General features: G+C 44.9%; 1 protein-coding gene across 7 annotated transcripts in view; it reads right to left on the bottom strand.

Annotated features, from left to right (window-relative positions):
- Window positions 1-11,553, bottom strand: part of BTRC (beta-transducin repeat containing E3 ubiquitin protein ligase) — a 147,776-nt gene extending 136,223 nt beyond the window's left edge. For 2 of the 7 annotated variants that reach the window (XM_019502710.1, XM_019502709.1), the window contains exon 1: window positions 11,469-11,553. In XM_019502710.1, the coding sequence (XP_019358255.1) occupies window positions 11,469-11,525 (57 nt within the window). In that variant the 5' untranslated portion in view covers window positions 11,526-11,553. The remainder of the gene's footprint in view (window positions 1-11,468) is intronic. The other 5 variants (XM_019502713.1, XM_019502712.1, XM_019502708.1 and 2 more) reach the window with 4 other exon arrangements.
- Between the last annotated feature and the right edge of the window lie 2,198 nt (window positions 11,554-13,751).

Below are 13,751 nucleotides of genomic sequence, written 5' to 3' on the forward strand. Positions count from 1 at the left end.
TTTTTTTTTTTTTTTTTTTTAAATCAAAATGGATGCACAAAGCACTATGAGTTTTGACTGCGGCCAGATGGGAATGCCAGTATTCCCATCTGGCCACAGTCAGAGCACTGGGCCTAACCCATGGCAGCAGCTCTCCGCTTCTGTCATTTGATTAGGACTTGGACTTGTGTGACAACTTTGGGACCCCAGAGTGCTTTACAAAAATTAATAAGCCTCAACACATGTGAGGCTGTTATATTCATTTTATAGATGAAGAAGTGTCTTACCCAAGGCCACAGAGCAAACCTATAACACAGCCAGAAAGAGAAAAGAAGTCCCCGTTCCCAGGCCTCTGCTGCAGGCAGAAACACGCTCCCGCACCGGAGGCGTAGGAAATGTGGGTTCGGGTCAGACCCATGAGACACCTACTTGTGTACCCTCCTGGCAGAAGCCTGGCACAAAATACCTAAAACAATTGTTGGTAACACAATAAACTCAGCAAGACCAGTTTGGGTTTGTTTTTTTTAGCCCCTAACACATTGTGGTTGGCATAGCCTCAGAAGCACAAGTTTATATCCTCCCTAATATAACATATAATAGAAAACGTCTAATTCTTCCTTCAACCCTGCTAGACTCTTTTACATGTTATGGGAAAGATAGTCACGGGCTAATTAGGAGTTCCTCTTATCAGGTTATACTATGTTTCCTCTGATCAGTTTTACACCGACTGCGTTTGTACACCCCTTTGCTCTTGTATTAGGTTAAAGATATATAGGAGTACCATATCTGCCTTCTCAAGAGCACGTGCTATTTCAGATAGCCCCATCACATCCCTTCTTGCTCACCATCTCTCTAAACGCCCATTCTCCACATGCTACGTGTTTCCAACCAGTATATGGTGGAGTTCAGGTTTTATTGAGCCTCTCCGAGGGCACTGAAGATATTTTTTTCTGACCCAATAAACGCTCATTTTGAACGCAGCAACAAATAGATTTAAATTATTCAGTCCAGACCTTATCTCATATTTATCAATGCTGCATTTCATTTGCTATCATGAAATCCATTTACTTAACTTCAGTCAGTCCTGGTAATCCTCAGTCTTCTTCATCTTAGCCTGACCTAGATTATTGTTTTGTTCATGCCTCTTGCCAAGTATTAATACATTAAGCACAAGACCAGGTCCAATATAAATTCCAGTGTTAAACCTTTCCCAATGTCAAAAACTGACTGTTTACTCCTACTCTTTGTCTTCTCTCTGTCAGGTTTTAAGCACTGATGACAACGCTTTACCTTGACAGAAAAAGCTCTCTCACCAGTCCTGTTATATCAAATTTGTTCTCTTCTGTGTCCCTGCAGTAGGTACGTGGTACCAGACGCCACATCATATTATTTTACTGTATTTTGTTAGAAGTCAGAAATGCATCCTCTCCTAGAAAAAAAACACATAATAGGCCTTACTACTACCATTATATTTTATCAATACAGCGCACAAAGAATTCGTTGCAAGGAAAATCTGAATTTGTTATAGCATGAAAAAAGAAATCGATGATAGCATTTTTATAGATGCTGTCTAGGAATACAATAGTGTTTCAGATTTCCAAAAAGTCTATCTGAAGGCATCAACGCTGCTGAGAGATATTGTTATGGGATTAAAGTCTTTGCATAAAGATCAAAATGGAAGTGTCCTAAAGACACCAGTGAGATGCACAGCAATCTGGAGTGGAGGTTTTAAATACTGCATCCACTGCTCTGCCATTTGTGCACCCATAGGACTACTATAATACCTTTCATTTTCTAGGAGGGGTAATGTGATGCCTGCTCACTCTCAAGTTAGTAGCAAAGCTAAAATGCAAAATCCAGATCTCCTTATTCTGCATTTTCAACCAGAAGAAAACAATAGGATTGAACAAGAATCTCTCTTCTACATCTAAGACCAGACCAAGCCCCTCAAAGTTGAATGCACCTGTAGTACAGGGCCCTGTGATTTGGGTTGTTACATTTTAAGTGCCTAAGTAATTGGGGATTCTCCTAACCGTGAGAAAAACCTAAAAATGTTTTCCCATCTCCCAACACAGTCATTAGGAATGCACATAGACACAGAATATGATCACTGTCTAGCAGCCTTCAACTACCTGGAGGATGGTTACAAAAAGGATGGGGCAAGACTGTTCTCAGTGGAGACAGACAACAGGACAAGGAGCAATGGACTCCAGCTGCAGCAAGGGAAGATGAGGTTGGATATTAGGAAAAACTCTCTCAGGAGGAGGATAATAAAGCACTGGAACAGGCTCTCCAGAAGGGTGCCAGTCTCTCCATCCTTGGAGGTTTTGAAACCTCAGCTACACAAAGCCTTGGCTGGGATAGAATCATAGAAAATTAGAGCTACAAGGGACCTTAGGGGATCACATCTAGTCCAACCCCCTGCTCAAACTAGGACCAGCTCCAACTACTCCAACTACTAGGACCAGCTCCAACTACTAGTCCAACCCCCTGCTCAAACTAGGACCAGCTCCAACATCATCCCAGCCAAAGCTTTATCTACCCAACTCTTAAAAACCTCCAAGGATGGAGACTGCACCACCTCTCTAGGTAACCTGCTCCAGTGTTTCACCACCCTCCTCGTAAGAATTTTTTTTCCTAATATCCAACCTCAACTTCCCTTGCTGCAGCTTGAGCCCATTGCTCCTTGTCTTGTCATCAGCCCCCACTGAGGACAGCCCAGCTCCGTCCTCTTTGCAGCCCCCCTGCAGGGAGGTGAAGGCTGATATTCAATCCCCCTCGGTCTCCTCTTCTCCAGACTAAATCAGCCCAGTTCCCTCAGCCTCTCCTCACCAGTCCTGCCCTCCAGCCCACAACCATTTTTGCTGCCCTCTGCTGGACTCTCTCCAATGTGTCCACATCCTTTCTGTAGTGAGGGCCCACAGCTGGACACAGGACTCCAGATGTGGCCTCCCCAGTGCTGAATAGAGGGGAAGAATCATTGCCCTCCACCCGCTGGCAGCACTCCTACCAATGCAGCCCAGGATGCCAGTAGCCTTCTTGGCACCGAGGACACACTGCTGGCTCCTGTCCAGCTTCTTGTCCCCTGTCCCCCCAGGTCCTTTTCTGCAGAGCTGCTGCCCAGCCCATCACCCCCAGCCTGCACCGGTGCAGGGGACTGCTCCCTCCTCAGTGCAGGACTTTGCACTTGTCCCTGTTGAACCCCATGGGATTTCTTTTGGCTCCATCCTCCAGCTTGTCAAGGTCACCCCGAATCCTAGCTCTACCCTCCAGTGTATCTACTACATCCCCCAGCTTGGTGTCATCTGCAGACTTGCTGAGGGTGCACTGCAACCCATCTTCCAGGTCATTAATGAAGACCTTGAACAAAACCAGCCCCAGGCCCGAACCCTGGAGCACTCCAGCTTGATACCGGCTGAGCCATTGATTACTACTCTCTGTGCCCAATGCTCTGACCAGTTTTCTATCCACTTCACAGTCCATTCATCCAGCCCGTACTTCCTTAGCTCACCTGTGACAATGCTGTGGGAGACGGTATCAAAAGCCTTGCTAAAATCCAGGTATACCACATTCACTGGTCTTCCCGCATCCATAGAGCCAGCCACCTCCTCACAGAAGGCATCAGGTTGATCCGGCATGACTTGCCCCTGGTGAATCCATGATGACTCTTCCTGATCACCTTCTTCTCCTCCAAGTGTTTAGAAATGGATTCTTTGAGTATCTCCCCCATGATTTCTCCAGGGACTGAGGTGAAGCTGACTAGTCTGTACTTCCTTGGATCCTCCTTCTCCCCTTTCTTAAATATGGGCACTATGTTTGCCCTTTTCCAATCATCCGGGACCTCTCCTGATCACCATGAGTTTTCAAAGATGATGGCCAGTGGCTCTGCAACTCCTTCAGGTGCATCCCATTGGGATGATGTGGTTGGGGCTGGTCCTGCTCTGAGTAGGGTGTTGGACTAGATGTGATCTCCTGAGGTCCCTTCAACCCTCATTTTCTATGATTTTATGAGTAACACTAAGGAGACAGGGGAATTGTTCCATTTGGCCCAGTAGGGATCAAAGGGGAACGAAATAAGACTAATTTAAAGAAAGCTGAAGCAGATGGAAGAGGGAGAGGGACTGTGAAGTCCACCTAGGCATGACTGATGTGACTTCTCCCAAAGCAATCAAAGTCCTAGCTCTTGACTCATGTAAAATAGGAGTGAAAAAACACAATGGAGACTTGCTGTAGAATAACATCCCCACCTGTACCTGCTGGGACTGGACTAGCTGTGACAAAAAAAAAAAATCTTTCTCCATCCCTCATTTCTATGAAAAGATGTCACTTTGCACATAGGAGTATTGCGAGGCCTTTGGCCACCTACAATCTGTCCGAGTCCTGCGCGACACCCCTTCTGGGAGTCTCATTGCTTGTATGCATTTTAAAAATAAAAAGGAAGGAAATGGGGCTTAGGATCTGTGTCCTGGGTGAGGTTATGCCAGCCACGCACAGCGAGAGGAAAGCGGTCACAGGGGCATTGCTACCCTGATTCTGTTGACACCATGATAGACACAGCAGACAGCGAAATGACTTGGGATTTCCTGGGTGGGGGCAGGGGAATTCTTGACATTCTCCTTGTTTTAAAAAAACTCATCAAAGATCATCGGAAAAGCATGGGAACAGAGTCACAGGATTGCAGAGCTGCTCAACTGCACCTTTTGTCCCTGTACTTGGAGGGACCAACAAATGCCAGAGTGCAATTTATACCAAGTTGACATTTGCACTCCATGTGCAATTTGCACATTGTGTCACTACTGAAATGAGCTTGTTATATGGAACATGCCAATACGAATCAGTTGGTGTTTGCATTAGAAAATGGTGTTCTCAGGGGACGGTGTCTATCGATACATGGACTTCAAGGTGACATACAAATCCTCAGCTGAGGAACCGTCGTCGATCTTGTAGCCTCTCCCAATACATGCACATATACACACATGTAAGTTAACATGCACGCGTGCACATGCATTGAATGAAAGAAAAAAACGTGAATGCTGGAAAAGGGAAACAAGGAGTTTCTAGTGTTCAATGATTTAAAAATACCCACGCTAAAAATAAACGGCATTTTGGCACACACCTCATCATATGCTCTACACATCTTGGGGAGGGGAGGGGGTGCAGGGCAAGGCCAATATGGCGTTTTCTTAAAATTCCACAAAAAAAGAAAAAACCCTGAATGAACAGTAAGTTCTACTTCCTTGAATTTCGATTTTTTTTTTTTTTTTTAAACTGTGGATACTAGGCATACTAAAGACATAATTACTTGAGAGAGTCACCCAGCTTCCAAAGGAGCCATTTCAGTGAATTGTGTAAATAATATGCCTTTAAAAACACTAACATATGAATACAGATTTACCAGTTATGGAGCAGTTATATACCTGAGAGACCAGAATACACATTTAAAAAAAAAAACCCATGCCTAATTATGAATTTACCAAAGAGACTAGAATGGCCCAAAGCAAATTAATACTTTTATAACTTTCTCTAAAAGTTTTTTTTCCGCTTTTGTTTGGAAATAAGAAAAATATAAAAGGGAAGAAATCCCCCCCCCCCCAAACTATAATCTTAATTAAGCCAAAAACAAAACCCAGAAAATTTATAATTACAGCTGACATTCTCTCACTAACCCAGGCTGCTGTGCTCTGAAGTTATTTTAAACGGGGGGGTTTTCCAGCAGAAAAGATCATTCAGATTTGCTTAGTCAGTGTCTTTTTGGTAGCATGCTATTGTTAAGTTTAAAGCTATAAAATGAACAGGGAACTACGGCTTCCTCAAATTGCCAGCCCTAGCTGACTGATCCTGCCTCAGAGGCCTGCAGAATTGAAAAGCAGCCGCTATCATAAACGGGGCCGCCCTGAATTTCTAAATGACCACGAACGCATTCACATCTTTGGCCCAAATATTTCCAAATGCTTTCACGGGTTATTAATAAAAGGGGCCTCATGCTTCTCCTTCATTGCCGAATCACAATGAAAGCCTTAGTGCCACCCCAGTTAAGGGCCTTTTAGCATTTCCACCATTTCCCAGGAGAAAATTAAAACCCAGGGGGCAACAATATATTTCCTTATTTATAAAAACACTGGTTCTGTTGCCAGCAACATTCAGAGATGGCAGCCTCCCACTTTTAATTGACTTTGGGCATAAACTGGACTTCTTACCCAGTCACTGATCATTGAACTCAGTTGCGAGAGTCCCAGTTTCTCTTTCATGCCAACCAAAAGCTCATAGTAAATTTGGTAAACTCTTCTACACAATCCATCATAAAATTTTTCCCCCAGCCGTGACTTTTCTATGTGGTTGTTCTAAACCATTTCTGAACTTCTGCAGTTGATCAACTTTTCTGCAGTCCACCTGTACCTCTGCTGTTGATCATAACTTTCCAGAAGGGATTGCATTGGGATTGCAAGTTCATTAAGCTAATTCCCTGAATCCACTTTGCACATATTACCCAAGGATTTCCTTACCTGTGGGGGATCAATTTTAGATGTGCAGGAGAAGTTTTTCCCCACCTGAAGCCAGCACTCCCAGCTGGAATATGCACAAGATTCCCAGTAAACCTGGTGCTGGATGACTCTGTAGAGACCACAACAACCTCCAGAAGTCCTAAATATTAATTCTTGAAATCCAAGGAAGTGTCAGTGTCATAACCTGACATTTCCTCTGGGACTTCCACTTTGTCATCAGTGGATCCTGCCATTTCCATGAAGAGCAACTTTACAATCCACAGGGCATAAATATCACTGCATGCCTCTGTGGAGCTTACCAATGCAAAAGCCATCTGCTTCGTTGAAGGTACTGCATGTAAAGGCTTTCATACAGATATCCAAAATAGGACATTAATAAAGCAGTTGCATAAGTCTAAATACTACTACTACTCTGACTCATTAAAAGCAGCCTTCTGCACTATTCCTTAGTAAGATCTAAAGCACAAAACATATCTGAAAGTTTTAGAGTGAGGTTTTGTAATCAAGCTGATACAAAAAACATTAGCCTTCCCAAAAAGGGAACGCACAACCACTGCTAAGTCCCATCCCCAAACCTGCCAGACCTTCACAGCTTGCCTTTGTTTCTCCCCTCTTGTACACAATTGCCTCTCCATCACTAATGTCATATGCCTCCCATTTCTCCTCTTTTCCTACCAATACCTCCATCCATTTCCCATGCCCCTCACACTTGTGGGTTCTTTCCATTTGGCACTAACCCGGGATGCCTTTCTTTGCCTTGCCAGCATGAGACGTGTTAAGTACTAATTGCCCGGCTGTTGGTGCTGTACCCTTACCGTCTGTTCTGCTATTTATATTACAGGAGAACCTAAGTCTCAGTCAGAAGCCTGCTGCACCAAGGAGGAAACACGGGGCAAGTTTATTAACACCGTTAGGATTGGAAATCCTAATATATGACCAGAGCAGTGGAGGGAAGGGATGGCCTACAGGTTAGGAGCTAACCCAGGACACAGCAGACTTAAGTTTAATTCCTGACTCGGATAGGAAAAATTTTCAGGGAAACCTTGGGCAAGTCGCTTATTATTTCTCTGACCATCTGAGCATCACCTTGACTCAAAGAGGAACGAGGATTTAATATTACAAAGGGAGCGCAGCACTTGGAACCAACAGCAATAAGGGCCTGCAGAGTCACCGAAGATGACAGACAAGATGACACAGAAATTAAATGAATGGTGAGCAGAAGCCATAGCGTTCCAACTGCAGGATCTGAAAGCACGGAGGCTGTACGAAAAGAAGAGTCTCCCAAGGACAGGATGAAAACCCATCGCTTGGGGAATCTGCATAGGCTGACTCTAAAGCTCCCAAATTATGTACTGTAGGGAAAAATCCTGCAGTAGTGGGGAGATGAACTGGATGATTTATTAGTCTTTACTGTCTCCAATTTTGTATAATTCTATGCAATCACTTGGGATTATTGTTATGTTGTGCACCTACCACACAGGAGCGGTTTGAGGACTACTTAAATGTTTGCATAGCACTTTACATTCTCCAAGTACTAAATAAATGCCAAGCATTATTAATGAGCTGTGTGTAGAAAGATTATTTTAACTTCCCTCCCAAGAAATCAGTGCATGCATTTTAATTTTCAAATAATCTAAAGTCTCTCTGAACCCATTGGAAATGCAGAGTATGCCTTTCTCAAGGTAAGGAAGCAATGCCAAGTGACAATATGACAAAATATCTCTAGATTCCCAACACTCTTCTTCTACAAACACTTGGCTCTAATGGAAGAATCTGGTTTTCACCAATGTCCTGGTTTTTATACCCAGTTTTCCAGCTGACTTGACTGAAGTACAGCCCATTAATATCTCAGCTGCCTTGTTCGATTATACTGGCCTTTGCTGGCACCAATCTAGTTAAGGTAGCACCAGAATTTCCAGTATAAAACATTTTTACAGGTTTATAACTTGGCTCTAAAAATCCTACTGCAAGGGACCGTGGGAGGCAGGGAGGCTCAGATGAGTGTGTTATATTACGTATCCGATGCGATACAATACCTAAAGCACCTAATGGTACCTCTGAAGTCCCACGGTCAGTTTTAACTCTAAATGTCCTCGCTGAGAGATCAATACCTGGTATTTGCGTTACTGTAATCAAAGTAATGTTTGTAGGTTGTTCAGCCAATTAAGAGCTTAATTTGCCCAACTTCACAGCTTGATTTAAATCATACAGTATCTGTATGGCAAGAGGAACGGGAATAAGACATTTCCACTGATCATCTTTATATGCACATTAAAACTTTGCTTCTAGAAACCAATTTAAGATAATCCTCAAAAAAGGTCAACAACAAGAGGCCAGGATGTTGCCAACTGATGCAATTTGGAGGACAAGTTTAAATCAAGACCGGGACTTGACACAAGAATTGCAAGTATCTGGGGGTTTTTTTTCCAAGGGATAAACTCACAGGAAGCAGAGAGAAAATTGAGCTTTACAAATTACTGAAAAGCCTATTTTTGAAGCCAACCTGTCTTTCTGGTCATCCGTATTGCATTTCCTCTAGCCCACGTATGTACATAATCTAGCTCTCCACTACAGCACAGCAACATTAAATATAAAAACCTGCTATTAAAGGGCAGAGGGTAATGGCATGAGTGTGGGCGACCCATGCTCAGGTAGTGTTCAACGATTAGCTCCAATTTAAACGGGCTGAAAATATGCAAATCTAGCCAGCCCGGTTTTTAGATAAAATTGTCAGTTTTATGGATATTTATAGTATGTGTCCAGTCTTGCAGAACTCCATCTTCCTCCACCTCATTTGTAATATAAAGTGCTTTTAGGCCACATGAATACATTGTGTTACGGGGATACTTCTCACGTTGTGTGCAAGCCAGGCAGCAGATCAATACTCGGCTACACTGAGGAAAAGAATCATTACTGGAGAACCTGTTAAAAGCACAAACACTGCTCCATTCTCTTTGGGTGAATACGTAGGTGGTTCTTTTTTCTTAACAAAAGTGAGTCTGCCTCAAAAAACCCTGCTTTTAATGGACTTTTCAAACAAGGCAAGCTTTTACATGTAACCTCAAACCAAACCCATTTAACTTTCGCCTCGCTCCTACCATCTCCGCTGTTTACCAAAACTATTACTGTCTCAACAAAAGACAAGCCACCCTGCCCTGGTAAAATCATAGCGGTGCTATTCCAAATTCAACGCAATTTCCACAACAATAGGTTTGGATGTCACCAGTGCAGGCTCGCAACTTTACTGAAGTCATACAATGAGGAGAAGCAAGACTTGAGAGGTAGCTGCTTATTAGCAAACTGAATGGGAAGGATGCTGGCCATGCACACCAATTCTGCTAAATATGATGTTTTGTTCGGTTTGTGTCCCAGTGTAGATTTGTTCCCCTCCTCACCCCTATCCCTCTGTTAGTCCCTCGCTTGGGTGATATATATTTCCCTACCGGCTTTGTTATCTTTTTTGGATTCACAATCCTAAACATCTACTAATAAATGTCTCCACGTGGCCAGCTTGCATACTGAGCACAGTTACTTTGTGTGTGCCCATCAGGTATAACATGTACCCCTTCCACGTGGCTCAGAGCACAGGCACATCATTTAAGTAAAAATTAAAACAGGCTGACCTCAGGAACAACCCACACTACCCTTTCCCTATCGCCCAGCCCACCAGCAAAGGAAAAAATGGATGCAGTGCCCTGTTGGTCGACAAACCAGAGCTGTCGCACCAGACATGGACTACGGAGTTGAGATCCCTCTACTGATCTCCAGCAGATGTTTAAATCAAGAAGGCATCAGCCTCCATATCCTAGCTTCCCTTCACTCCTGCAGAGGACTAAGGAGAACGAGAGGCAGCCACACAAACAGAGCGCCTGCAATGTGTTATAAATCTACCAAGACCACCAAAAGTTGTTGTTCCCCATTCACTCTTTCAGTGCTTGGAACCATTCAGCCCCACTGAAATCAGTGGGAGTGAAGGACACTAAGCACCCTGCAGGAACAAGTCCTCAGTTATTACTCATAGAAAGACCATCAATAACTCCACTCAGACCAGTCATAAACTGATCCCAGTTTATTCCCCTCCCCGCCAGCCAACACAACGGACTTGGCTCTTTCTTCCTCCTGGGTTCGTAATGGCTCGGATCCTTTCAACACGCCACTTCATCATTTTCACAACCCTAGTTACCACGACAACAGGATGCAGCTTCTCCGTGTGCTTCCATGTTTCCATTGCCATAACAACACAGTCATTCTGGCTTCCCACAAAAACAGCAACTTTTAGCTCTGTTGACACTGGGTTCTCCCATGAAGAGGTCTGTGCCAGGAAGACCTCTATACATGCAATCTGTAAATTAGGAAGATGCTTTTTGGAGGGGAATTTTTCACTCGCGGAAGTGAGAGGCTGACAGCAAACGCGAGAGCTAGGCTGTTGAGACATCTAAAGATTGGCCTTTAATAATAGCCCAAGTAATATAACAATAGGCCACTTCTGAGCAGGGAGTCCCAACAGTGTCAGACTGTGTCAAACTGCACGATGGTTATGTGATGTGAGCAAATGTCCAAATGGGTTTCACCCAATCAGATCTGAATTAGGCTCTAGATGCAAGTCTCGTGTGTACTAACCTGCTGGCCTTCCCATTATTACCACCACCGTATAGCCTTATGTTTGAAGCCTCATTTTAATTCTGCAGTTGGAGCGGTTGTTGAAGACCTCCTTTCGTGATGCGAGCCCTTTCCCTTGCAGACAATTCTTACAAATCAAAGTTCAAAACAGAAGGGTGAATTCGTAAGGCTTGCGAGGAGGTGATGCACACAGAACATGCACACGTACAAAAAAAACCAAAAACACACATACATGACAATGCAGGGTATTAGCTTGCATGGCACTGCAATTGCATTGGAACTGTACATGTACTTTACTTAATGAGACAAGCACAGGTGTCTGACACAACCCCTCACAAGAGATAAGAAACAGGAACAGAGTCCAACCTGCTTTAGCCATGCTTGGTATCCAGAAGATGTAAGTTGGAATCCGTCTTTGGGCATGTGTATTCGGGGCTAGGAGAGAATAGACATAAAGAGAGACCTCCTTTTACATTTGGACCTAGCTAACCTAACCTAATTTCTGGCCGATTTTGAGCATGTTAGAGGTTTCCAGCCACATGAGCAAAGCTTCAATCCCAAAATCAACACCTGTGAGACTGCTGCTCTGCTATCAGTCGCCTTAAGGATGCGATATGCTTACAATGAAAACATTTTTCACTGTTTTACATTAGAAGCATGCTGGAACGTCTCTAATAAAAAGCCCATGTCAATGCATGAAGACCTCCGTCACTGGAGCCGTGCTGAACTAGCAGAGACCAGTCACTAGCATTTCCATCTCTGGGCAGGGTGTGATGCCTCAGTGACAAAATGCCAGCAGCCAGTTACACTACTGCTTCCACAGCTGCTACCCCCAGCGGAGCCGAACAGGCCACAGGGCAATGGTTAGAAGATTAAGATAAATGCCAGGGTAGAGACAGCCTCAGTGTACACAGAATGATGGTAAATATTAGCACTCACCTGCTTATAAATTACATTTCTGAATTGTGGACACTAACAATCCCTTCCCTGACATTCTGGGTGCAACTGCTGTTCCCCGCCCCTACTGAATGATGGTAAATATAAGAGTTTAGGGAAAGGCCAAATGTCCAATTTTTATGGGGGCATGGGACATTCCAAACGGACGAGAAAAATACGCAGAGGACAGGATAAAACGCAGCCTGTCACTAAATTAGATTGCAGTCAAGTGGACTCCAAAGCAGGAGGGGTTTAGAAATTAGATAAGTGAAATCATAGCAATGCAGGACTGGAAAGAAGTGTCTGGGCCGGTGAGTCCAGTCCCTTGTTACCAATGGCAACTACATCACATAATCCTGTTCATACATTTATCAATCTCTATTTTAAAGCTGGAGAAGTCATGCCTCCACTCCTCCTCCTGGGAGGCTGTTCCAGGGCCTTACTCTTCCAATGGTCAGAAACATCCACCTAATTTCCAGCCTAATTAGGACAGTATGTTCCCCTTTGTTTTGGGACCAACATTATCTCTGAGCTTAAATAGTTTCTAACTTGGTAACGTAATATTAGAGAAAGAAGATGGGTGGAGCAGAAGACCAGGCTGCACTGAGGAGACTATGGCCAAAATGGTAATTAATCCTTGATGGTTTTCCAAACCCCAAGGTGTAGAACATGCCCAGCTCCAGTCCCGCACCTGAACTCAAGCCCAAAGACCAGGATCATAGAAATGCAGGGTTGAGAGGGCGTTCAGGAGGTCAAGTCCACCCTGATCAAGATAGGATCATCCCTGTCTAAACCATCCCAGAGAAGTGTTTGTCTCACCTGCTCTTAAAGGCTTCCAAGGATGAAGATGCATTAAGCATTTTGACAAGACATTTATTAACACTGGGTCCCTTCTGTTGGCTTCAGTGGAAATTAAAATCCTCAAACACCTTTCAAAAGCAGTAGGTCAGCTTACCCTGTGGGCCAACAACCCCATCACACGCAAGTTCCAATAAGCAAGATGGTGCTCAGGAGATATGGCCACGGGGACATGGCTACCATATCTGTCTATAAAGCTTCTCCATCAGCCATGTGCTTAATGTGCTAGATCACGTTTCAGTAAAGGCATCGCATACCTGGGATGAAATGGCTCCCAAATCCTAATCTCAGCTCAGCCTCAAACAGAGGGGTGGGCAATTATTTGGGCCCATGGGCCACACGGGGAGTTGTTGCAGGCTGGGTCAGCACCCCTTCCCTCCCCCCATGCAACAACTCACCAAACCTCTCTGTGTGGGATGGGGCCATGGGTGGTCAGGGAGCTGGCATGAGCATGCTGGTGTGGGTGCCAGGGCTGCCCTGCAGCTCCTCACTTCCACCCCACTAGATGCAGGGACCCGGGGCAGCCCGGATGTGGCGCTGGTGGACGAAGCAGTGGCAGAGAGGAGCCGCAAGTCAGCCCTGGCATGGGCTCCGGGTCCTGCTTTTCCCCCACCACTGCTGGGTAGGCCTGACCCCCAGGCTGAGTGAACAGCCCCAGCCCTGGGCTGCCCCACACGAGGGGTCAGGGTCTCTGCAGTGCTCGCTTCGGACCTGCCTGCCCCAACCAGGATGAGCGGTCGTGCGAAAAAGTGGGACCGGAGCCCGCGCCGGGGCTGCCACCACAACTCATCATGGCTGGGATGGGCATGGCTGAAGCGGGTGCTGCAGAGACCCCAGCCCCCAGCATGGGCGGGG

This window comes from Gavialis gangeticus, unplaced genomic scaffold, assembly GCF_001723915.1.
Source record: "Gavialis gangeticus isolate Ggan-Ray unplaced genomic scaffold, GavGan_comp1, whole genome shotgun sequence".
NCBI classification, from domain to species: Eukaryota; Metazoa; Chordata; order Crocodylia; family Gavialidae; genus Gavialis; species Gavialis gangeticus.